Source organism: Macrotis lagotis, chromosome 4 (genome assembly GCF_037893015.1).
Source record: "Macrotis lagotis isolate mMagLag1 chromosome 4, bilby.v1.9.chrom.fasta, whole genome shotgun sequence".
NCBI classification, from domain to species: Eukaryota; Metazoa; Chordata; class Mammalia; order Peramelemorphia; family Peramelidae; genus Macrotis; species Macrotis lagotis.
The window spans coordinates 191,209,938-191,237,585 of NC_133661.1; the positions used below are offsets into that span (position 1 = coordinate 191,209,938).

The 27,648-nt window shown below is 34.4% G+C and overlaps 1 protein-coding gene across 12 annotated transcripts in view; it reads right to left on the reverse strand.

Annotated features, from left to right (window-relative positions):
* Positions 1–27,648, reverse strand: part of RYR3 (ryanodine receptor 3) — an 833,777-nt gene that overhangs the window by 137,041 nt on the left and 669,088 nt on the right. For all 12 annotated transcript variants that reach the window (XM_074235022.1, XM_074235021.1, XM_074235020.1 and 9 more), the window contains 4 exons: positions 27,344–27,404; positions 26,292–26,530; positions 24,675–24,756; positions 8,687–8,817 (listed from right to left, as the gene is read on the reverse strand). In XM_074235022.1, coding sequence (XP_074091123.1) covers positions 8,687–8,817; positions 24,675–24,756; positions 26,292–26,530; positions 27,344–27,404 — 513 coding nt within the window. The remainder of the gene's footprint in view (positions 1–8,686; positions 8,818–24,674; positions 24,757–26,291; positions 26,531–27,343; positions 27,405–27,648) is intronic.

Here is a 27,648-nt window from a genome sequence, read left to right on the forward strand (position 1 = left end):
AAAATCACGTGGGAATAAGATTGGCTTTAGATTTCCTCTGCCATCCCAGAGGACAGTTGTTCATTCAGGGTCATTTCTGTATAGACACCAAACAAGACTATAATAAGGAGATAATAATATTTATTATTCTCTTTGAGTTACTCAACTTGAATTGATAGATTGGGTCCCTGAGGAGTTGACTAATTCAGGTTATACCCTTGATCACCTACAAATGTACCACTTCCATATTCACAAAATGTGAAATTTCCTTCAATATGATCACAGTTTATTATAATTTAGCCTCTCCCTTTGGCCTGCAATTCCAAAATCAGTTTTTGGTTTTCATTATAAATTACAGGTCTTCATCTGCTCAATTCTTCACCAGACTGTCATTCTCTTCCTTTACTCATTTTGATTCTTTGGTGAGCCAGTTAAATTTTATATTGTCCTCTTCTCTCAAGTCTTTTGTTCCCTTATCCAATTGCCATTTTTTGCCTTGTCAACTTCTAGACTTGGATTATTCCCAACATCTGCTGCCTCTACCCCATTCTCCTGCTGTTGAATGAAGTGGCACTGATTGGTTCCCTACAAATTTATGTTAAATAATTTTAATTTGATCTACACTGTGGAAAAACAATCCTTTTATACGTCCCCCAATGACTCATTTTTCCTACTTACCATTGCAAGTTTTTTCAGCCCTCCACTCTACCTTGAGAAACCTGTCTCATTTCACTGAAAACTGAGACCATTCATTGAGAACTACTCTCCTCTCACATCACTAAGATGCTTTCTGCTATTATTTTCTCCAACTTATCTCCCATGAAGTAGACTTTTTTGCCAAGGCAAACCTCTCTATATGTACAATTTATTTCATTCATTCTGTTTTATCTAACATATTGCCTCTTCTATCATCCCTATCTCTCACCTATCTTCAATTGCTTCTTGTCTACTAAAGTCTCCTTGATATCCACAAAACATCTCTAATCCTTATTGAAACTTTCACTTGATCCATTCTTCCTTGCTGGTGATCTCCTATTTTTCCTTCTTTTTGTCTTTGAGTACAAAAAAACCTTGAAGTTACTTTTTCTTTTCCCTATTTATTTAATCTAAAAAAGAAAAAAGTGGGACAACTAACTCTTTGTTGATGTAGTTTCATTTACAATTTCTTGAAATAGAAGTCTGGAAAATCAAGCATTGACAAAGCTCATTGGGGTTTAAGGAGAACTACATGTTTATGCCTTAAACCTTAATCACTTTTGGCTCTGATTGAACAATAATAGGTCCCAGTCCAAGTCTCACTTAGTCATCTTTTGGGGTTTTGATGACTCAGAATGAGGGTAAAGAGTAATAGTTTCTGCTCTGGTCAAAAATCCTGAGATTTTTGATAGTTTTTTTTTCCTTGAGTAGCAAACTAGATCATCTTTTGCCTCATTTCTTACTTAACCTTAAATTATGAATGGGAAAAACCTTAGTTTAAAAAGGCCAAGGTTTTCCAGTGCATCTGATATCATATCTAGTCTGCCACCAGTTTCAGTTGATCCTGGAGGATAAAGTGAGGCTGATGATTTTGCCTAGCTCTGACTCACTTAAATTCAATTCACCTGCAAGTCATGTCATCGCTTTCCTGATTTCATGTCCTTCTAGAATGAAGGACAAGCAATAATAACAACAAATCCTTGAGAATATTGTCTGTAATAGATGCCTGCACTTCACTTTCTTGGTTTCTGGTCTTTAACTAAAATTATTCTCTCCAAAGATAGCAATCTCTCAATTGTCAAATCAGAAGGTCTTTTCTTTTAAAAATTGTTTTTAATTTATTTAATATTTTATTTCCCTAATTACATGGAAAAACAATTTCTAATATCAATTTTTAAAACTTTGAGTTCCAAATTCTCTCTAATCCTCTTTAACCCCCCCCCCCCTTCATTGAGAAGACAAACAATTTTATATTGTTTATACATGTGCAGGCAAAGAAAACATTTTTCCACAGACCAAAAAAAAAACCAAGAAAAAATTAATATGCTTTGTTCTGCATTCAGACTCCATCATTTCTTTCTCTGGAGATGGATAGCACTTTTCATCATAATTCCTTAGGAATTGTCTTAGATCACTGTTATTACTTTTTTTGTTCAATAAATACTTTTTATTTATTTTTCAGATTATGAATATTTTATTTTTTCCAATTATAAACATTAGTAGTTTCTACCTATCATTTTTTTGGGTAAGATTTTGAATTTCACACATTTTCCCCCACTTCCTTTCCTTCTCCCTTCCCCCCTCAGAGAAGGCAGTCTGATAATCTTTACATTGTTTCCATGCTATGCAATGATCAAAATTGAATGTGTTGAGCAAAAAATCATATTCTTGAGGAAAATATAAAATATTAGAGATAGCAAAATTATGTAGTACATAAGACATCTTATTTTTTTAATTGAAGGTAACAGTCTTTGGTCTTTGTTAAATTCCACAGTTCATTCTCTGAATGTAGATGGTATTCTCTGTCGCTAATACCCCCAAATTGTCCCTAATTACTGCATTGATGGATTGAGCAAGTCCATTGAGGTTGATTATCACCCCCATGTTGCTGTTGGGGTATACAGGTCACTGCTATTACTGAGAATAACTAAATCATTCTCAGTCGTTCATTAAACAATTTTGCTGAAGACTGTTGTATGCAACTATACATTGTTCTGGTTCTGCTCACTTCACTCTGTTTTTTTTTTCTTTTTTGCAAGGTGTTTGGGTTAAAGTGACTTGCCTAAAGTCACACAGCTAGATAATTATTAAATGTTTGAGGCTGCATTTGAACTCAGGTCCTCCTGACTCCAGGGCTAGTGCTCCACTGTGTCATCTAGCTGCCCCTGCTCACTTCACTCTGCACCAGTTCATATAAGACTGTTTTTCTGAGAACATCCTGCTCATCATTTCTTATAGAACAATAGTATTCCATAATGTTCATTTACTACAACTTGGTCAGTCATTCCCCAAATGATGAGCATCCCTTTCATTTCTGATTTTTTGCCACCACAAAAATAGCTGCTATAAATATTTTTGTACATATAAGTCCTTTTCTTTGTTTTTTTTTTGTTTTTTTTTTTTTTTTTAGGTTTTTGCAAGGCAAATGGGGTTAAGTGGCTTGCCCAAGGCCACGCAGCTAGGTAATTATTAAGTGTCTGAGGCCAGATTTGAACCCAGGTACTCCTGACTCCCAGGCCGGTGCTTTATCCACTACGCCACCTAGCTGCCCCTTTTTCTTTGTTTTTTAAATATTTTGAGGATACAAACCTAGTAGTGGTATTGCTGAGTTAAAGGGTACACATGGATTTATAGCCCTTTGGGTTATATATCAAATTGCTCAGCAGAATGACTGAATCAGTTCACAACTCTACCAACAGTAAATCTCAAGCGTTTTAATTTCCCCACATTCTCTCCCCTCTCAATATTTGTTAATTTTCCTTTTCTGACAGATGTGGAGTTGTTTTAATTTTATTACTCTAATCAATAATGATTTAAAGCATTTTTTCATATGACTATAGACTATGGATTCCTTTATCTGAAACTACCTGTTCATATCCTTTGATAATTATCAGTTGGGTAATGACTCTTATTATTATATTTTTGGAAATTTGACTCAGTTCTCAATGTATTGGAGAAATGAGGTTTTTATCAGAGATATTTACTATATAATATTTTTAAAGTTATTACTGTGTATTTATCCTATTTTTTCATTTCATCATTTTTATCCTAAAAAGTTTTTCTTTTGACTACAACCTCCCTCAATCTGTTTTCCTTCTATCAGTGTTCCCCTTCTCATCTTTCCTCCCCCCCTCTACTTTCCTATAATTTAAGATAGATTTATATAATATATCCCATTGAGTATGCTTGTTATTCCCTCTTTGAATCAATTTTGATGAGAGTAAGATTTAGGTGCTCTTACCCATCTCCCTCATCTTCCTTTCTACTATAAAATCTCTTTTGTTTCTCTCTTATGTGAGATAATTACCTCCTCCTTCCTTTTCTCCTGATATATTTCTCTTTTTCATTCATTAATTTTAATTTTTATATCAACCTATCATATTCCAATCAACTCCCTGATTTCTGAAATGCTTTTTGAGTCCTTTCAGGAATTCTTTTTGGGACTTAGACCAAGTGAAATTCTTCTTTGAGTCTTTGAATGTAGTAGTTTAACTTTGTTGTTTGTTCTAAGTTTGTGTTTTCATCTTTCATCATAGTAACTTTCTATGATCAGAATCTTTTGCTGTTGTTATTGTTAGCTTGTTCCTTATTCCACCCTATTTTGATTTTTTAGCTTCAGATTTTTTGTGCAGCTGTTTTCAGAGCTAGTTGGGGGTGGGGTGGGGGAGAGGGTGGTCTGTAAGTTTTCAGTTCTTCCAAGATTGTGTGCTCTAAGGAAAGCTGTGTTCATTACTGTCCTCACCTCTTCTCTTGTCTGTGAGTGACTACAAACACACTTTTCTACCCTGCTTCCCTGATGCCTTGCGCTCTGATGTGCTAGTAGTCCTCTTTCTGAAACTAGGACCCTGGATTTACACTCTGATCCATACATGGGTAATGCAATAACAGAGTGTTGTATTCACTGCCAGTAAAGGGATTCCCTGTAATCTTCTCACCAGTAGTCTGAACCCCTTGCTGATTGGGGTTTGGGAGCTCTGGAAGCAACCACTGCCCTTGCTGATGTAGTCGCACCCAAAGCTTGCTGCAGGTTTCCTGTGGTATAGCCTCTACTGGGCAGCCTGCACTGGACTGAGCTCCAGTTTTCTCCTGACTTTCTTAGTTTTGGGGGGCTGGAAACTTGTTTCAGTCCATATTCTTGTGGGCTCTGCCACTTCATAATTTTTTATGAGGGGTTATTTGTAGATTTTTGGAGAGGTCAGAGTAATCCCTTACCTTTTCTCCACCATCTTGGCTCTTCCCCCTTTATAGTCTAAAAGGTCTTTTCTTAATTCTTTTCTTTCTTGGGTGAGCCTATCCTTTGCATCTATCCTTGTCTTGTATACTCTCTAGTCTATAGATTTTCAAAATCCTATTTGATTATGGTACTCCTCCTACCTACCTCAACACTCTTCAGACTCCTTTCTGGGTCTTCATTGAGGTCACACCCTCTAAGGGTAAGTATCCTCTCCAGGGCTCTATTCTGGGTCTTTTTTAATACACTATTTAGCTTGTTGATCTCATCAACTCAGTTGGAGTCAATTATCCTTCTATATAGAAGACTCTCAGATCTATTTTTCTAGGTCTAACTATTTTCCTAACTTCTAGACTTGTATCTCTAGCTATCTACTGGACATCTCAAAAAAGACATCTATTTCATAAATAGCTGAAATTTAACATGTCCCAAACTGAAGGATCTCATCATTCTCAACCAGGATAACAATTACTCAAACTCACAACCATGTCATCCTTGACTCTTCACTCTCTTGTTCTATTCCCCACCTTCCTCCCCAAAGCCATTCTATTGCCTTGTCTTGTCAATTTTTTTTTAACAACTTTCTTATACTCCCCTCTTTCCCCTCTGACACTGCTACTATCCTGGGGCAGGTCTTCATTATCTCATAATTCAATAGTCTTGTTTGCCCACCTGGTTGGTTTACCATTCCAGTCCTGCCTATATCCAAATGTCAAAGTGATCTTCCAAAGGGACATAGCTAATCATTTTTATCTCTTCCCACATTCTCCAGTCCTCCCTACTCTCTTTGATTCATCAAATCCTAATTGTTCCTTATTATCTTTGAGAATCTATGTTTGGTTTTTAATGCCCCTAACTATCTGGACCACTTCTATTTTCTATTTATCTATTCTTATACTTGTATACCCTCCCTTCCCAAATATTTTGCAGTCCAGTTACTCTGGTTTCCTTACAGTTTCTTATACAACATGATCCATCACCTATGCATTTTCACTAGTTATCTTCTATGACTGGAATGTTCTTCCTTCTCATCTTTGTGTCTTGATTTCCCTGGTTTCCTTCAAGTTCCAGCTAAAATCCCATCTAAAGAAGCCTTCCCCAATTCTTCTTAATGCTAGTGTCTTACCTCTACTGATCAACTCCAATTCATCCTATGCAGATCTTGACTGTAGATATTTGCATGTTGTGTTATATTGGGAGCACCTTGAGGGTAGGGACTGTCTTCTACTTTTATTTCCAAAGCACTTATCACAGGGTTTGGCACATGGTAAGTGTTTAATAAATGTTTATGACTATCATATACCCATTATATCCTGAGATTTCTTCAAGTGCACTGGAGGGCACTATTGATTGGGAGTTTCCTCATCATACTCTCTCCACAGATAAATTAGGCACAAAATCTGCTTAAGGTAGATGCAATGAAATCTTTAAAAAATTTAGGTTTGACCTTTGAGTAGGAAAAAACCACACATTTGTGATTTTGAACATATCTGTCCCTTCAAATGTCACAAAATAAGCCCACATAATGGAGTCTGTGACCTCCTTAACCAGAAAACAGTTATGCTTGAATCCTATCTGATCCAAATGTCAAAATACTCTCTAAAACAATATTATATCAAGTCTTTGCTCAGAGGACTTGGGTTCAAGTCCCATTTTTGACATTTACTATCTTTGTCAACTTGAACTAGTCATTTAAATCCCATAGCTTCTGACTTTCTCATACATAAAAGGAGGGAGTTGGTTGAGAGAATCCCAGGGCATCTTTCCAGTTCTACATTTATGACAGGTCACATCTGAAAATCTTTTCCCTCTTTTTGAATATTTCCTTGTTGGATCAATGCCATTGAAGACAGAAGATAAATTTCCTTAGTAGAAGAGGCGGGAATGCAATATAAATGAGAAATGGGAGAATGTGCATGGTGTTTACCTTTCCCATATACCTGTAAATACTGTGAGCAATAGTGCAAATTGAGCCATTCAAAATTTTTTTCATTCTCTAGAGTCCTTCCATTATACTTGGAAATGAGACAAACTAATTTTTTCATCCTACTTAAAGCATAAGAAAGGCATTGCCATCCTGTTTTCATGCACTTACGAACTTGGGAGGAGCCATTTTACTTTCAATTTCTTGGTACTGCATTGACCATGTCTTCAAGATTAACCAGGTCCTCAACATTGACCATGTCTCATTAAGCTGTGGCTTTCATATACTTGACTTGCACTGCTCTGGAATAGATTTATTCATGCTTCTACCCAAAGGAGGAAGAAAGGGAGGTAATAATTCTCCTAAATTTAAAGAGTTAGAATACATTCATTAAAGCCTTCTCTCCAATAATTAGTAACACTATTCTCTTCAGTCAAATACAGGAATGCAATTCATCACTGTATTGTTTAAAGTAACCTAATGATCTTTTTTCCTGACTATGACTTTTTTTTCCTCTGGAATAATTAGGAAAAATACAAACAATAATTTTCACAGCTCAGAGAAAAGTTGTCATGGTCTAATATTCCAGGACTTTTGCATAAAAGGAGTAGTGGGGATACTGGGTACCATGATCATTTTCCATAGTGCTTGACTGTACAACAAATTATTTTGATCGGATACTTCAGTCCTTTAGCATCTCAGAGCATTTGGCAAATCAAAAGCTTACAAGTACTTGACATAATATTGTTTTAGAGAGCATTTTGATATTATGATCCAATAGCTTTAGAAACGATGTTTCATTTGGTCTTATGTTTTCATTATGTGATTCTTTTAAAAAAGGAAAAGAATGATCTAAATCATTGGTTGCTAATGTTTCAGTAAAAAAAGCAAGGAAAACTTGTTTCAGACTTCACCAAATTAGCATATTCTTTCAAGTCTTTATTTTAGATTATTTACTCCATTACTCTGCCTTCAGGGTATACACTATTCTTATAAGCCAGACCTTGTGATTTAATTGATAGAGGGAACTCCCATATCAGGGAACTTGTTTAGAACATATTAATTGCCTGGTACCAAGAAGTTGAATGATTCACCCAGGGTCACTCATCTAGAAGATGTCAGAAGTAGGACTTGAATCTTAGATCTTACTTATTCCAAAATCAGCAACAATCTCTCCATAATGACTAATTTCCTCTCATACTTAGATCATCCCAGAAATAAAAAAAATCATTCCTTTGAAATATAAGCAATACAAAAAATCCTTGCTAGGACATTACCTTTAAACTGTCTTAGTTGTTGAATCCCAATGTCTCATAATAATATTACAGTTAGTAAGTTTCCCTTCATGTATAATTATAATCCCACCATGGATATATGGAATATCTAGTTACTTTGTTCTCTATGATGATCCTTTATGTATTTGAAGAACGTATTATGTCATTAGAAGTGTTAATGTATTACTTGTGATTCTCGGAAGGTGGCTTCAAAATATTCCCGTGTGAAAAGTAGGAATGGAAACAAGGGTCTAAAGGATTGCAATGGTAACAGAAATGGAATTTTAGAGTTGGAGGGAGTCTTAGAGATCATCTTTTAATCTAAGTCCATTTTTCAGATGAGAAAAATCATAGGTTCACAGCAGTTAAAGGATATCACCAACCAAGATCACACAGCTAGTCAATAGCAGGGAAAGTACTAGAACAAGAACATATGGCCCCTTAGATTTCCCAACCATGTAAAAACAAGAGAAAATGATAAAACAGTTTAGCCCTCATTCTCCATTAAGCAGAATTCCATAACAGGCTTGCTTACAGCTGATAAGTGTGTAGACTGACTGACCTCGATGATAGGGCACTTACTAGACCTCTCCCTGGGGGTTTTGGTGTTGAAGACTGAGAGCGAGTTGTAGCAATTGAGGGAGGGCTCCAAGAATGCTACTGGCATAGCAGCTGCCAACGAAGCGAGGCATTCTCCAAGTGCTGGACGTTGCCTGAAACAAAAAAGTCGATTTAAAAAAATTTAAACTCATCTCTATGGGTTCCTGAATAGGTTATTTAGCAAGATCAAATATGTGCTATATACCCTCCCCTTCTTTTCAGAGACATATTGATAATGATTTGACCCTTTCAGGAATTCCTGCTTCCTGGTTCCACAATTTGGCATCTGCTCTTGCTGTCATGTTGTCCAATTAGGGTAAATGGTTTTGTATTTTCATTATATATCTGAGTTACTTCCACTGGCATCATGATTGCAACTAATTCCACTTGTTTGCACAAAATTTTGGTTAATTTATGTCTTTCTGTCAGAGTACTTTTGTTGGATTGAGTCTTTGTTAGTAGGGAGAAGGAACATGGCTTAGAATCAGGCAAATGATGTTAAGAAGACTACTACATAAGCTGTTCTGCAAGAGAAACTACACATTTCACAGAATAAGGAAGCAGATTGATCCATTGTGATACTTTACTAAACCATTAAGGTCTTTTTAGTTTGTTTTGTTTTTAAAGAAATCCGAAGGAAAATGTGGGAAAAGAGGGATTAGACTACCTACTAAACTGAGATCTACACAGCCACTGTGCTGGCCTCATAGTTATATCTTTGTGAAATCTGAACAGTATATCAGGGCCATATCAGGAAGTTGAAGTGCTTCCATTTGAATTGTCTTCTGAAGATCACCTGGTAAGATAAGGTCCTAGACACTGAGGACCTTTCTTGAGGTGAACTGCAAGAATTAAAACTACTGCAGAGAGTACAATTCTTAAGGGCTGGCTACATTATTCAAATGCTAAATATATGTTTGTCAAAAATACTAATTTATGGAGAACTCACACAAGGCATATGCTTGTGTGGAGGTTAGAAAAAGTGATGCAAGGAGATTCCAAGGATACTTGAGAACTCTGAAGAACTCTGGGGTCAATTGTGAGAAAGGTGATATACTGCCACAAGACCATGAAGCATGGTGTGCCCACATCAGAAAAGACATGTGCTCTGTGAGCAAAGCAGAATCGCAGTAGCTTAAAAGAAATTTAAATACATCTCCTCCTCAAATGTTTACAGAGCCATAAAGGTTATGAATTTCCAATTTGACTCAACATGTTAAACTCCTCTTATAATTGTCCAATTCACATTTTAAACATAACAGTATAAATTGAACATGGGGCTAAAGAATTTTTCCTTCACTTCCTAGTAGTCACTATATGGTTTTCCTTAACAATTTCTTCTTGCCAAAAAAATTGAGAGATATTATTGAGAATACAAAATACTCCCCCTACTGACTGGGTAGGACATTGTCAGAGGCTGACATCTGCTGACCAATGATAAATACAAGAAACTAGGACCATCTGCTTCCCATTAATTGATAATAGTATCTAAGTGATTCACTGGCATCCATCCACAAATGGATCATCTACTTCTCATGTGCTCTGTGAATGTTTTGAGTCTCTGGTCAGGGTATAATATGCTTCAATATCAATCAATTACTTGAATTCTTTCTTAGTCCAAGGTACAAATAAAATGAGATTAAAAATAAAGAAGAACTAAGCAACAACAGCAGCATGAAGAAGAATCTGATCTTACTATGGGATGAGGATGATCAAAGCACAAACCTAGAAGTCATCAATGTCAAATTGGCTACATGTGAAGACTCAAAGAAAAATATGAACAAGGGAAATTTAAGTTATCTGTAGTGATATGAAAAATGCTCTAAATCATTATTGATTAGAGAAATGCAAATTAAAATGACTCTGGGGTATCATCTCACACCTATCAGATTGGCTAAAATAATAAAAAAGGAGAATGATCAAAGTTGGAGGAGATGTGGGGAAACTGGGTCAATATTGCACTATTGGTAAAAGTATTAACTGATCCAACTCTTTTGGAGAGAAATTTGGAACTATGATCAAAGGGAAATAAAACTGTGTGTCCTTTTTGATCTAGCAGTCTACCAGGTCTAGATTACAAAGAGAACATAAAAAAGGGGGAAAGACCCACATGTACAAAAAATATTTATAGCAACCCTTTTTGTAGTGACAAAGAACTGGAAATTGAAGGAATGTCTATCAAGTGAGGAATGGTGGAACAAGTTATACTGCATGAATGTGATGGAGTAATATTATTCTGTAAGAAATCATGAGTAGGCAGACTTCAGAAAAGCCTGGAAAGACTTGCATGAACTGATGCTGAGTGAAGTAAACAGAACCAGGAGAAAGTTATACACATTATCAGCAACATTGTGTAATGTTCAACTATGATGACTCAGGTCCTCTCAGCAGGTTAGTGATTAAGGACAATTTTAATTGACTTGTGATCAAAAATGCCATCCACATCCAGAGGAAAAACTATGGAGTCTAAATGCAGACCAACGCATGCCATGTTCACTTTTTAAAACTTCTATGTTTTTCTTTCTTTCTCATGGGATTTCCCCCCGTTTAGTTCTGATTCTTCTTTCACAATATGACTAAAATGGAAATATGTGAAACACATATGCACAACCTATATCAGATTGCTCACTGCCACGGGAAGGGGAAATGAAGGGAGGGTGAGTGAAAAAAAGTGGAACTCAAAAGTTTATAAAAAGATGAATGTTGAAAATTATCTTTGCATGTAATTGGAAAAAATAAAATAATATTAAAATTTAAAATAATAAAGGGGAATTGAACCACCTAAGAAAAAACCCACAGGACAAGATGGATTCACAAGTGAATTATATCAAACATTTAAAGAATAATTAATTCCAATACTACATAAAGTATTTAGAAAAGCTGATATAGAAGGAATGCTATCAAATTTCTTTTATGACACAAATGCTTTTATGACACTAAACTAGGAAGAGTGGAAACATAAAAAGAAAACTCCAAAGTAATTTCTCAATGAATATTGATGCAAAATTTTTAAATAAAACACTAGCAAGGAGATTACAACAATGTATCACAAGGACTATATACTATGTCCAGGTGGGAGTTATACCAGGAATGCAATGCTGATTCAATAATAGGAAAACTATAAATAGAATTCACCATATCAATAACAAAACTAACAAAACATATGCTTATCTCAATAAATTCAGGAAAAAAGCTGTTGACAAAATTTAACTCCCATTTCTATTAAAAATTCAATGAGGCACAGAAATAGAGCTTTCCTTAAAATTATAAGTAGTATCTATCTAAAACCATAAGCAAGTATTACTATCTGCAATGGGAATAAGCCAGAAACCTTCACAATAAAATTAGGGGTGAAGTGAGGATGTCCATTACCAGCACCTTTGTTCAATATTATACTACAAATGAAAGCTATAAAAATAGAAATTGAAGGAATTAGAAGAGGAAATGAGGAAACAAAACATTTTTTTTCAGATGATGGTACACCTAGAGAATCCTAGAGAATCAACTAAAAATCTAGTTGAAATAAATAACTATTTTAACAAAATTGTAAGATATAAAATAAACCTACACAAATTATCTGCATTTCTAAATATTACCAGCAAAGTAGCAATAAATAAATAAATAAATTTAAAGTGAAATTCCACTTAAAATAATGGAAGACATTATAAAAGACTTAGGAATCTACCTGGTAAGACACTTATGAACTATCAAAATGAACAAAATTACAAAACACTTTTCATGCAAATAGAGTAAAATCTAAGGAATTGGAAAAATATTAATTGCTCACAGGTAGACTGAACCAATATAATAAAAATGACCTTTTTTACTTAATTTAATTATTTAATGTGATACCAACAAGTAATCAAAAATCATTTTATAGAGCTAGAAAAAATAACAAAATTCGTCTGAAAAAACAAAAGGTCAAGATAAAAAGAATTAATGAAAAATGTAAAAGAAGGTGATCTATTTTTATCAGATCTCAGACTATTAGAAAGCTGTGATCCTCAAAATAATCTGGTACTGCCTAAGAAAGGATGGTAAATGAGATTAGGCACACCAATACACAATAGTAAATGAACACAGGAATCTAGTTTTATCACTAGATTCTAAGATCCATCCTTATAGGAAAGAATTCACTATTAGACAAAAAAAATTGCTGGGAAAACTGAAAAACAGTTTGGCAGAAATTACATATTGGCCAACATCTTACACCATATACCAAGAGAACATGATATGGACATAAAGGATGATACCATAAGCAAATTAGGGAAGCATGGAATAGTTTGCCTGATCTGTGGATAAGGGAAGAATTTATGACCAAAGAAGAGATAGCATTATGAGCTTCAAAATGGAATTAAAAGAATTTTGCACAAGCAAAACCAATGCAGTCAAGATTAGAATAAAGCAGAAAACTGGGAGAATTTTTTAAAGATAAGTTTCTCTGATAAATACAGGGAGAGAAGGGAAGCCATCAAAACTGCCTGGTACTGGTTAAGAAATAGAGTAATGGATCAATGAATTAGGATAGGTACAAAAGAAATAATAGTAAATGACTATAGAAATCTACTGTTCGACAAATCCAAAGACATTATCTTCACTATTCAACAAAAACTGTTGGGAAAACTGGAAAATAGAATAGCAGAAACTAGTCAAAGACCCACATCTCACACTCTATTCCAAAATAAGGTCAAAATGGGTACAGGATTGAGACATAAATACTAGAGACCAATTAACAGATCAAGAAATATTCCATCTCTGGGATCTATGGAAAGGGGAGAAATTTATGACCAAACAAGAAACAGAGTACATTATAAGTTGCAAAATGGATGATTTTGACTATATCCAATTAAAAAGTTTTTGTGCTATTAAAACTAATGCTGCCAAGATCAGAAGGAAAACCAAAAAGTTGGGAAATAATTTTCAGTTAGGGGTTCTGATATAGGTCTCATTTCTAAAATACATAGAGAATTGAATCAAATTGAATCAAATTTATAAGTTTACAAGTCATTCCCCAATTGATATCAATTGATGTCAAAGGATATTTATAGGCAGTTTTCAAATGAAGAAATTAAAGCTATATATAATCATTTAAATAATACAAATAATTATTGGTCAGAGCAATGTAAATTAAAACAACTACAAGATACCATCTCATAACTAAGATGTCAAAATGGTAAAATGATCAATGTGGAAAAATTGGGATATTCATGCATTGTTGGTAGAGTTGTGAATTAATCCAACTATTCTAGAAAGCAATATGGAACTATGCTCAAAAAGCAACAAAATTGATCATACCCTTTGACCCAGCAATATCAATACTGGACCTATACCCAGAAGAATTCATAAAAAATGAGAAAAGCCCCACATGATCCAAAATATTTGTAGCAGCTCTCTTTGTACTGGTAAAGAATTGGAAATTGAGGGAGGCCTATCAATGGCTGAAAAAGGTATGGTATATGCATGGTATAGAGTGCTATTCTAAAAAAAACCCATAAATGGTCAGACTCTAGAGAACCATGGAAAGAACTACAGGAACTTATGCTGAGCAAAGGGAGCAAAACCAAGAGAACATTGTACCTATTAACCACAACACTGTGAGTTGATCAACTTTGATGGATGCAACTCCTCTTAAGCAGTTCAGAGAGCTAGAACAACCCTGGGAGACCTGTTATGGATAACACTAACCATAACATATACAACATATCCAAAACAAAACAAAAGAATACTCCAGAATCTGAATGAACACTATGTTCACTTAAAAAAAATTTCTTTTCCTTCCTATCCTATGATTTTCTTTCTTTTCCCTTAATCCTAATTCCTCATACAGAAAATGACTAATGTAAACATGCTAAATACAAATGTATGTGAAAAATGTTTGCCATTGAGGGGAGGGGAGTAGGAAGAGATTGTGGAAAAAGCTATATGTGTAATTTGTAATATGCAAATGGAAGTTGAAAAAGCTTCATAAGGTATAATTGTAAAAATAAAATATCAATCAAAAAAGGGAGAAAGGGAAGAATGAAGGGAGGGAAGAAGAGAGAGGAGAGATTTTTAAAACAGCAAAAATGGAAAAAAAATTACAAGGAACTTCAGGGAGAGTTATGATAACTTTTGAGCCAAAAAACTTATAAAAAAGGCAATCCTTATATCACAACAATATATTCAAAAGAACTGGGCAAAATAATTAATCCAGGGGACCTGGCCACCATGATTTAAGCCTTATCTGATATTCAAGATCAAAGAATTGTCAAACAAGTTTATTACCATTATGTTTCAAGGAATAATGCTCAATTCTGATATATGTATGGGAGATATTTTACTGGAAAAGAACCTTAAAGATGGCTTTGAGTCAAATGCTTTTTTCTTTCAGTCAGTTTCACAATGGTAAAGATGTGGTCTATGGTGGATTATTATTATTTGTAAAAGTTGACTCTTTCCAATTAGTACTCCCAATAAAGGATACCTTCTATGCATGTTCAGACTATTCTCATAAAATCTTTAATTACATAAGAAAGTATATGTATATATATCTTGGAACCTGTTGAGGTTCTCTTGGTCAACTTTTTTTTTTGGGGGGGTTGAGGGTAAGTATTATTAAGGTCTGAGATTTTATCTTTCTCTTGGATTCTTACCTTCTTCTTCAGATACTTTATGAATCAATCCCTCAAAGATTTCACCTCCAGCACTGATCTCAATATATATCAGATTTAGCTGCTTTTGTCACTATTCTCTTTAAGGCCATTTCTACTTCACATTATAAGTACTTCTGGGATTGTGATATTAGACTTCAATTATACTGATGCTACATTCTTTATTATCAAAAAATTGTTTATAAAAATCTCTAGAGTTTTCCCACTTTTCTGTCATTTTCTTCTTTCTATATCCTATAGATGATTGGGTAGTTATAGCTGTTACCCAACTTTCTTCAAACTGGTTTTTACCCTCTGCCAAGTTTTCATTTGATGATATGATACTGCTCATAATTTTCCATTTTCCCTTTCAGTAAGATTTTTCAAATAAATTTACCTGTGATGTTTTTGAATATTTTCTCTCTCCACTTGGAAAATAACTGAATTATTTACAGATTCTCTTTAGTTCTTTTTGTTAGAGCGATTGACATATTAGTTAAACATCTACCTGAATTATTACAATGTGAAATACATTTTACCATAAAAATCATGATTTATAAAAAATTGTGGTTCTAGAAACAGAATTTTACACCAACAACACCATTTGTAGGAAATTGGAAGCAAAAAAGAAAGAAATACAGAAAAAAGGAAGGAGGAAAGAGTGAGTTTTTAAGCCAAAGATTTAAACTAATGTATTATTCTTGAGGGCGATGGGCCTTGGTATCTCTGGCATTCATTACTGACAACATCCTGAGGCTTACCATCCTCAACAAGGGAATTTTCTAGAGGACACAAAAGGTGATACTAATTAGCTGCCAAGGAAAGGGCGATAAATAATGGTTCTTTTGACCTATTTATTAAAAGTTTTATGAAAATAAAACCCAGATGCCTGCCAATTAGAGCTTCTGTCCTTAAAATGTCAATCTGAATAAATAATGCTACCTAAAGATTTTTGGACCCTCAGGTAAAAGATGATGCCATTTTTCTGTAAGGGGGATAGTGGTATAAAAGTCTAGGGTACACATATGAAGACTTCAATTATACTTCCTCTTTTTTTCATTGGATGTAACCATAGGGTGGGAACAAAGTCCTGGAATGGAAATGAATTCCAGAAACAGCTCCATTTGAATTGCTAGATTAAAGCAGTTTATCAAGAGATTTATAAAATTTTCCACATTAGGGAGTTTGTTTTCTTCTTTTGTTCCTAGGGAAGCATTTTGTCTACTATAACTGATCAACTGGTCTGAAGGAAGAAGTTTTAATTTCAGCTTCAGTCAACTCTTGACTTTTCAAGTGGCATTCTCTCTTCATTAATCTCTTTCTACCCATCTCTAAAAATTAGCTGTGAAAATATCTCTGCCTATTGCTCCAATTCTGTCACTTCTTTTCCCTGTCATGACTGCCTGTATCTTTCACTTCAAGTTTACATTTCTTGCACTGATATTCTATTTTCACAATTTGCTTTTGTATCCTACTTCATTAGTTGTTCCCTCCATTTCTCTCTGCATTCTCCCCCCCCATGTTGAGACTAGTGTAACTTCTAGAAAACCCATTCTTTCCCTCTACAAAGGGAATTTTCAAATAATATCCTATTTTAGCCATTGTGAAAGTGAAGAAACAAATATTCAAATAACTATAATCATCTTTTATGATGCCGGCTCCAAATCACAGAACAATTAAACTTGATAAACATATATTGCAACAGTTGTGTAGATCCATTACTAGGTATTGGGAAGAGAAACACAAAAACCAAACAATCCCACCCCTCAGGAAGTTCACATTCTAGTGAGGGGGGGAGCAGTATGTGTTTATATACACATATATGACATATGCATGTATTATGTATAAACTCATACACTTTATTACATAAATAAAGAGAAAGTGTTTTTATGGGACTGTTGAGGTTGGAAAGGTCTTGTGAAGAGGATGGCATTTGGACTGAGCCTTGAAGGGAGCTGTGGTAATAAAATGCAGAGCTAAGCAGGAACCATATTCCAGGTATGGGAGACAATCTGCAAAGGGATGGTAGTTGGAGAAAGCATATCATATAAGAGGACCAGGAAATATGTCAGTTTGGCTAGAACATAGATTGAGGAAGAATAACATGAAGCTAGTCAAAATAAAGCTATGTTGAAAATGTCAAATACAGGAGTTTTTATTTTATTCTAGTGTTAATAAAGAGCCACAGAAGTTTCTTGAGTAAAGTAATATGGTCAGATATTTTCTTTCGGAATATTTTTGGCAGCTATGTGAGAGAGGAGAGGCTAGAGGCAGGGAGAATAAGGAAAATAAATTAGTGATAACAAGAGACTGAACTAAGTAACTAAATGGGGAGAAGGAGATATATGTTAGAGATAATTATAAAAGTAGAATTAGCAGGATTTGACAAATGCTTTGGTTTTGGAGGGTAAGGTGAATGAAGGGTCAAGGATGACTCTGAGGTTGTAAACCTGGAAGATTAGGAGAATGGTGCTATTTTTAAAGGAAACTAGAAAATTAGGAAAGGGGATGAATTTCAGGGAGAAAATAAAGTTCTCTCTTGGACTTGGTGAATTTGAAAGACTCATGGGAAACAAACCCATATGAATATGTATATATAAATATAAACAGGCTTTTAAGTACATATAAACATATTTTTGCATATATTTATATATATAATGTCATCTGTACAGATATGGTAAGTAAATTTACTGGGCAAGAAAATACAAACAGGAGACAACGTTCTGTATTGTACCTTGAAGTATATGCATGCTTAGGGATTAGAATATGGATTAATTAATTTAAGATAGTATTATCATTTTCATTATGTTGGTAAGACAGAGTTATGAAAAGCTTTGGTATATATTTTTGTGGGCTATAGGGTATTCTCAGGAAAGACTAGTACCTCTGTTGCAAGGGATGCTGAGCCCTTTTCAGGGTACTTTTCAACTTCAGTGTCCATCAGATCCACCTAACACTCACTTGTGACTCCATGAAGCTATAACATGCACAGTAGCCACATCCCAGTAAACTATTTTGGCAGATGAGTTAAACCAGGTTGAAGGTAATCAAGGGATCTCAAACCCATTAGTGAATTAGGGATGTGTTTCACAATCATGTGCATCTCATATGCATCTCAACATGAACACTGTCTTTCATTTACTTAAATGCAATAAAACTCCATGGATACATCCTTGCAACAAATATTAGCATTTAATAGATTGTAAGGGGAAGAGACAGACATGATGTGAGAGTGATAAAGTCAATGTGTAACCCAGAATGCTAGACTGATCATAGTCTTATCTTCTTCAAACTAAATATTCACATTCAACTAAAGTAGCATCCCCAAGTCAAAATGACTTACAGAAGAATTAATGTCAACAGATTAGAGAGATTCTCTGAGTGGGAACAATTTGTTGCTAACTTGGAGGGAAAGCTTAGCCAACACATAGTTGGAGCAGAATGGAACGGAAAAACAATGGACAGCTTTCAGTGATTTCATGAACAGCACTGCATTTGATCATCTGGTCAGAACACTCACACACACATTAAAACTAGTTTGATGAAAATGAAGGGGAAATTCAGAAGCTACTAAACAAAAATGAGAATTCTACAGGGTTTACCTGCAGGATAGTTCATCCATCTCTTAAGAAGGCAGCATTTAATTCATTACATCAAAAGTAAAGTAAAAGTTTAGGGAGGTGAAGGATTCTTGAGTTAGATGAAATTCAGTTTTATGCTGATAGCAATAATCCAAAGTGCTTTTATGATGCTCTTATGGTTATTGTGCATCTCAGAAAACCTATGGGGTCTTCTCAACTCAACTATTCAGTGCTGAAGGAGCCACATTGATTAAGATAAGGGGATGCCAGCCTCAGACACAGCCTAACGGTGTGACCTTGGGCAACCCTATTGCCTTGTAAAAAAAAAAAAAAAAGAAAAAAGAAAAAAAGATAAAGGGATGGACTGAACACTTCTGTGGTATTCTCAAAAGACTATCAGTCAATCTAAAGCCCCTGACCATTTCCCTAAGGTGAAAGTCAATCACTCCTTTGCTGAAGTTCCAACTGAAGAAGAGGTTTTGAATGCCATTAGCCTCCTTTCTTGTGGCAAAGCATCTGGTGCTGATTCTATTCTAGCTGAGATTTACAAAACTGAAAAACTTTCCTGGGTTACATGGCAAGAGAAGGCTATCACCCAGGAGTTCAAGGATGCCTCCACATCTATCTCTATAAAGAAAAAGGGAATAAATTGTCCAGGGACAACCACAGAAGGGTCTCTCTCTTAGTCATTGCTGGCAATATTCTTGCCAGAGTCCCCCTTAAAAGGTTGATACTTCACCTGGAAGATGGGCATGTATCTGAGAGTCAGAGTACTTTCAGAAAAGGTTGAGAAATGGTTGATATGGTGTTTGCCTGACAAATGTAGGAGAAATGCAGTAGTAGAAGAAAGGTCTGTACACGATATTTGAATATTTGACCAATGCCTTTGATACTGTCAGTTGCTAGATTTATGGGATATTATGTCAAAATTTGGTTTTCCAGAGAAGTTCATGAGTAGAAGTTCAGTAATTTCAAGATAGCATGCTTGCCTGGGTTCTGGATAATGCACAATGCTCTTGTACTTTCCCAATCACCAAGGGAGTAAAACAAGGCTGTGTGCTAACTACTATGCTTTTTAGCATGATGTTTTCAGACATACTTTCACATACCTTCAACATCAAGGTCAGTTACCTTACTGATGGTAAATTCTTTAACTTGAAAGTATACAAACCAAGACTAAAGTGGAGGGAGTGTTGGTGAATGATTTTTTTTGATCGTGCACTCATGCAGCCTCTGAAGTTGAGATGCAACAAAATAGAGATTAATTCTCTACTGCTTGTGCTAAATTTTGACTTAACAATTAACATTAAAAAAACACAGGCACTTCATCAGCCATCCATTCATATGTGGAACCATTGGTTTCAGCAAATGGAGAGGTTTTGAATACTGTGAATAGGTTCATTTACCTTGGTGGTATACTTTCCAGGGATGTACACATTGAAAATGAGGTTGACATACACATTGTCAGAGTAAGTTCAGTGTTTGGGAGGCTCCAAGGGAAAGTCTGAAAGAGAAGCAGTATTAGACTAACACCAAATTGAAGTTCTATAGAACTGTTGTGCTGGCCACATTGCTGTACAGTATACCTGGAAACTGAATAGCTTCTATTTGGTTTGTCTTAGGAAGATTCTAAAATCACCTGCCAGAATAAGATACCAGACTAAGATATTGAGGTCCTTTTTTTAAACTAAACTGCTAAGCATTCAAATTCTACTTTAGAGAGTGCAACTCAGATAGGATGGCCATGTTGTTTGAATAACAAAAGACTATTTTATAGGCAAGCACTCATATGGTCAGAAAAAGCAATACATGCACACTTCAAGGTCTCTCATAAGAACTTTGGAACTGATTGTATGACATGGGAGATACTGGCATGGGACTGCCCAGCATGGCATGCTCTCAATAGAGAATGGGCTATGCTACATGGGCAAAGCAGAACTGAAGTGACTCAAAATAAATGTGAGATATGTAAATTTATACAATCCACCCCAAATGTTCCCATGGTCAATTTGTGGCAGACCTGTGGTAGAGAATGCTAAACTTGTCTGATCAGCCATAGTTGGACACACTGTTTGACTCCAACATAGTGACATCATTTTTATCCTTTTCAAGAACAAAAGACAACAACTTATCAATCAGAGAGGAGAAGAGCTAGGTGAAAAGAGTGTTATGAAATCCAGAGGGGGGGGGAGAGGGAGAGAGGGAGAGAGAGAGAGAGAGAAGAGAGAGAGAGAGAGAGAGAGAGAGAGAGAGAGAGAGAGAGAGAGAGAGAGAGAGAGAGAGAGAGAGAGAAAAGAATGGAATATAAAGTTTGTGGGGAATACAAACAAATGGAGGCAACTAGTGTAAAAATCTTCTCATGACACTTCAACTATAAAAATGAGAAGAGAAATAGAATGATAGTTTGAAGGTATAGTGGGGTCAAGGTAAAATTGTTTAAGGAGGATAACTGGGCATTTTTGGAGGTAGTAGGTAAGGAGTCAGAATGTGAAGAGAGATTAAAAGATTAGAAAGGGAAAGGATATGATCTGGGCAAGAGCAGTTTGCAAGGAGAAATGAAAGAAAAAGAACACAAGTCTAGGGGTTATTCCTAGAAAAGAATACCTCTTTGTCAGAAGTTGAAGAAAAGGAAGAGAGAATGGAGTGTAATTTTGAGGAAAATTGAGGTATACTTAATTGGGGAGAAGAGAGACACCATGATTTCAGAAGAATCACACACAATAGCATGTGATCCAAAGGTGATCTACTAAGCAATGAAAAAATGTATATTGTGTTTAAGCAAACTATTGCATATTATCAAATATGACTTGCATATAAGAAGCTATAAAGAACACATCATTAAAGAAATATATGACTAGAAAAAGAGATGGGATAGTTAGATTGTGAAAGTAAAAAACAGAACTTAATTGGTCTACACTTTGCATTGGCAAAAACAAAATATCAAAAGAACTCAAGGTGAGTTTTAGATTCTAATTAATCCTCTATAAAGGCTTCATGGAAAGACATGGATAAGCAATTCACATGAGAAGGATTGGATGTGTTTGTGATCTATACTGGTGGAGGGAGTACCCACTCTACTAGATTATGACTCTATTCAAGTAAGGAATCATATATGTTTCCCAGAATAGTCAACTCTCTTCTCTCAGCATTTTCAGTGTTCTTGCCTTTTGAATGGTTGTGAGTTTGAGGCGCAGACCCCACATCTAACAACCACTCTATAATTGGTCTTTATAACTACAAGACCTTTATTTACATCAGGGACGGGGAACATCTGACATGCAAGGCCATATAACGTTTGAGAAATCATTTGATCTGGCACTGCCACAGGAATTGCAAGTTGGTCTAGAAATTCAATAAATCTAGTAACTTTTGGGGGTGAATTAATTAAATGTTTGAGCAAATATAGCAAGCTAATTTTTAATTTGATAATATCTAAATGGTCTTTGGCAAAAAAAAGTTTCCCCACCCCTGATTTACATCTTAGGATCTTCTCATTTTAAAGGAGCTCCTCTTTAAAGCAATAAAAACTCAACATCTAAGTTTTCTGGGAGATCATTCATTAGTATTTAGGATAATACAATATAGTGCATAGTATGTGACTATAGTCTTTTCTTCTTGGAATTTAACTAATTCACATAATGGTATTTCCCAGGGTTGAAATCCTACTGTAAGGAATAACCAGGGGAGATATTATTCTCATTTGAAAGAATGTGAAACAAAGTAACTTGTTTAAATGACTTTACCACAATGTACAAGGAACTGTGAATCTTCATAATCTTCAAAACAAAAACTGTATTCTTCTATGAAAACTGCTTTGAGTCTTATGATATTCTCTGGGATTCCCACAGCTTGCCTTCATTATGATATTTTTTAATCAGCAAAGGTCATGACTTCTTTATTTTCTTTCCAGATACCACTGTGTTGTCAGGAATCTTCTTGAAACTCAAAGCCTACCTAATTTCCCATTGGAATTTTGAACCTTAAGTAGTTTGCTTACTGCCCTTGAGTAAATTGTTGGTAGAATTAGATTGTAATCTAGGATTCAAAAGCCTCCATTTCTCAATTGTCATTAATTCTGAGAGATTGCAATAAGAACTAGACCAACGAAATAGCAGCTTTGTTAGGGGACTAAGGGATGGGGTTCTTCAGGGATTGAATTTAATTAGCATAAAATAGCAATCATTGATATTAAAAGTTCCAATAGAGTATGAAATATTTCATAGATGGTAGATACTTTCTAATCTGACATTTCAAAAATGATCTTTTTTCCAAGAGAAGGTATATACTTCATTCTTTTGTGAAAAAATAAGCGTATATATTATATAAATATATCTATTGTAATGTATACTCATATATCCATATATACAAATCTTGGGAATAGAAAAGATACAACATAATTTTAAAATACAAAAGCCTGTGATTTTCAGAGTGTGGTTTCTCTCTTTACCAAGGCAGATTGGAATCCCTCAGTAACTTTGAAGGTGGTTGTCAGTTTTATGACCAAAAAATTTATCATCTTGCAGATCAAATTGGTGATGAACCTTGTCATATTTAGCTTGGCTGGTTTTTAGTGCTATTAATTGTCAGAAAGAAAAGGTTGAGAAAATAATAAATAAAAATAGGTTGAAAAAAGAATGGAACATGCATTTTCTACCTGCATTTTGATTTCAAGCAAATATGACTCCAAGAGCAATATTTGAGTTTATTTCATTATAATTATATTTTTTCAGATATTCTCTGTTGTTTTGATGTGCAAATATTCTTGTAATTAAAGGTAAAATTTTCTATAGCATATTACCCATAACTCTTCTCTTTAATTTTCTCTATTGTTTAATTCTTATTAGTATATTTGTTCTGCCCTCCATTAATCCATAAATTCTTTGAGACCAGATCTGTCAAGTTTACTTTTTCCAGGTAGCTTGAACATATAGGGTCCTAAAAATGTTTGGTGAATTGGACAGTTATGATTTAGAGGACATTATTTCTTTGAGTGAAACTTCAGGCCTAAGATTTATACATCTTCATGCAACAGAAAGGTTTTCTTATTTACTTACTCTTGTTGCATGATATAGTTAAAAAGAAATGAAACAGAAATAGAGGAAATACAAATCTTCTAGCTTGGATTTTTGAATGGTTTGTGTCATTTCAGATCCTCTACATGATTTTAGGAATATCATGACATGACACATTTATTGTCAAAAAAGGTATTTTATCACAAATGAACTGCTACTGAGTACATTCAGGTTAGAAAGAAAAAACTGGAACCTAGATACTTCTGTAAAAAGGACTGTTTGGATTCAAAACTCTTCACTAATAAAATGAAATAAGAAACTGCTAGAAATCCCAAATAAGTGAGAGCTGAAAGTGGGAATGATCTAGGGCTACATCATATTGGAACTCATTAAATATAAAAGCAACTGCTTTAACCTGTGGCAAGTTTATCCAACAAGAAGCTCTGAAGCTATTTGAGAGATATGATTGATGAAGAACTAGAAAATTTTCAAATCATTTTAGTTGAAAATTTGATTATGCTGAGCTACAGAGTTCCTCTCGAGATGTCCATACTTAAAAATTGTAAACCATACCAGTCTCATCTTATTTGTGAATAATATGATTAATATTCTAGGGAATTTAGATTCAAAAACACTATTCCATTTTAGTGATTATTTCTACTTTCCTAAAAGCAAAAGTGCTTTTTTCCTTTTAAAAAAATAACATTTTCCCAATGTGATTCATTTGCTGCTTCTACTCATTAATTACCTTTCCACATAGATGTTCTTTCCTGTCCCAAGGGAGTACAGGCTGCACAGAATGTGGTAGCATGAAATCTGCACATCACTCACTGAAACAAAGAAGAGCTGTCACTTGTTTGCATCAATCTTGGTGTCACCACCTGCACATTGAATGAGGTCCATGAATAGATAAAAGTTTATATTAAGGGGTTCAACTTAAATCAAAAGTTGTTTAATGGTTTATTTTACAAATCTTTTTTCATTTTTTACACATCAGTTACTATAAAAAGTCTGAGTTGAGATTTTGACCAGTTCATTTCGGGGCCAGGGTTCCTTTATAGGGCCATGACTTTATATAGTTTCCTATATGTGGAAGGAGTGGTACAGTGAGAAATATTCTATCTAATCTGAAACCTTCTTCATTTATAAAATTTCCATGAAGTTCTAATCTATAGAGGCTGCTAGAACAATGTAGCCTGAAAAATTAACTTAATACTTTATACTTTCCTACCTTTTTGGTACTTAAGTATTAATTCTTCCTCATGTTTGTTCTGTTGCCCTTAGGATCTAAAACTAAATTTGTGTTTTTTAAAGATGAGTGAAATCTATGGTTTGCAGTCTTGCAATGAACACATAGTATTTCCAAAGTGGTAAATCTAATTTCTGATCATATTATTTTTTAGTGTGCAATTTTAAAAAATATAAACAAACATACTGTTTTTCAAAACTGTTCCAATAATAAAATGAAATATTAACCTGCTAGAAATCCCAAATAAGTGAGAGCTGAGAGTGGGAAAGGTCCAGGGCTATGTCATATTGAAACTCATTAAATATAAAATTTTCCCCAAATACTAATATATCTTCAAAATGACTGCTTGCCTCTAACACAGTATCAACATAATTTCAATAAAACTGATAAAATAAAAGAAAAGTTCATTTGATTTGCTTGTATGATCTATATGAATTCTTTTTTCCCAAAGAATTAAGTTCTTCAGGGGTCCACTCCATCTTAGGTATCTGCAACTAGTCAGTTAAAACATAGATACAAGTTTGTTATTAAAACTTTAAAAATGGTTGTAAAATGGAATTTAAATATGGCAGCTTATGAAAAATAAAATAACACCTCTCTCCTTTCACCAGAGAGCTCTATCTCAAAAAAAAAAAGTTAAAGCATCTAGTCACTTGTACAACTTTTCTTATTTCTGGCTTTCAAAATCTTCATCAGGAATACAGGAAGGAAAACTAGACTTTTAAGTACTTGAAAACAAATTTATATTAATTTTTGGAATCCTCATATCTCCTAGGCCCATAAAATAACTTTAAAAATTAAACAATAACTCCATATATGGGAGTCTTTGTAAGAAATGATTAAAAATTTGGACCAGAAAAAAAGATCAGTAAACCAGGAATATTAATTAAATACTTTCTCTACCCTGTATTTACTTTTTCTCTTAAGTAACTTTTTTTAAGAAGAAAAGAGCATAAGAACAAAAATCATGAAGGAATCAAACATTTTCATCAGAGTTCTGGGTCATTTTGTCTTAGAGTAAATGAAAGAAAGATTTGTTGTCTGTGGCCATGTGTGAAGTTAAAACTCTGCCAAGTCCTTGCAAATCATGGTAAATTAAAAAAAATAATAACTTACAAAGCAAATCCACTCCAAACTGATGCTGAGCCACATGCTCATAGATGGAGGTCAATATAGGCAAAAGAGCCACTGTGGTATAATTGATATTTTGAGAGACACCTTTAATCTGTGTTCGGGAATGGGTGAACTTCCCAAGCTTTAGATTTTCTGAAGTCTTCTCCAAATCTTCTGCAGCATTTTCAAAGAATGCACGTAACCCAGCCTTTACCAGTTCGGATCCTGATTTCATTACTGTTCTGTAAATATAGAGTGGTCAAAATTAGAATATTTATATGAACTTTTATTTGACTGTTCTTTGATAAATGGTATTTCAAATGTATTGGAACATGCTTTAAGACAGACATTTAACTTTCTAGTCCCAAAATATAGTACTTTGGGTTTGATGAGAATAGTTAACTTGTGAGAGTAAGAACTATACTTTCAAATTAGCAATTCAACTCATTATACATTTATTACCTAAGTTATAATGCTCTACCTAATTTACAGGAATAAATGTCGGGATTACCCAAATGAATAGGATGAGCAAGAAATTGACTTTGATTATGTATTTCCTAGCTTAATGGAAAGTTATATTTATTTGCATGCCTTTATAAGTGAGGACTTATGAAAAGATCTACTGAAGTTCTTCATGAAATACATTTATTGTCATAGTAAACGACTGTCTGCCTGACCAGAAAAAATATCAATCACAAATTCTTGTGAGGAGAAAATGATAACGATTTCAAGCAACCTTCATATATATATAGATTTTGATGAGGCTTTAAGATTTTAGTGTACTGGATTGTTAAAAGAAAAAAATGGAACCAGATTGTTTTAATTGACAATTTCTTGGCTGGCTACATGGGAGTAAAGGCATAAAAATGTCAGAAATGGTTTGAGGCCATAACAACTAGTTAAGAGATTCTGAAGCCTTTTCATTCAGTGATTTGACATATCATTTCCCCAGATAGACAGTGGCATGTCTTTTACTCTACAGGTAATAAATGAAGTAAGGAGGGCAGAGAAGCAATCTTTAATAAGCTGTAAAAGAAAAAATTGGGTAAATTTACCTTGTGTCAAGTGTCTGAGCTAGGATGTGTAGGCAGCTCACCATTGTAGTGGAATCACTTCCTAGAATGAAAATGTAAAGGGTCACCTGTGATTTTGCAGACTGTTTTAACTATCTTTAAAATGTAATTTACTGTAATCAAAAAATTCACAAATTGTAAATCTGTTGTAATTTAGAAACAATATATAAAATACTATGCCTTTGCTTTAAAATGATACACTTAGTATTCTATTACTGACTCGGTGATGTGGAAAACAGAACTAGTAAAGGGACAAGAAGATAAGTTATCATGCTTTAGACTTATGG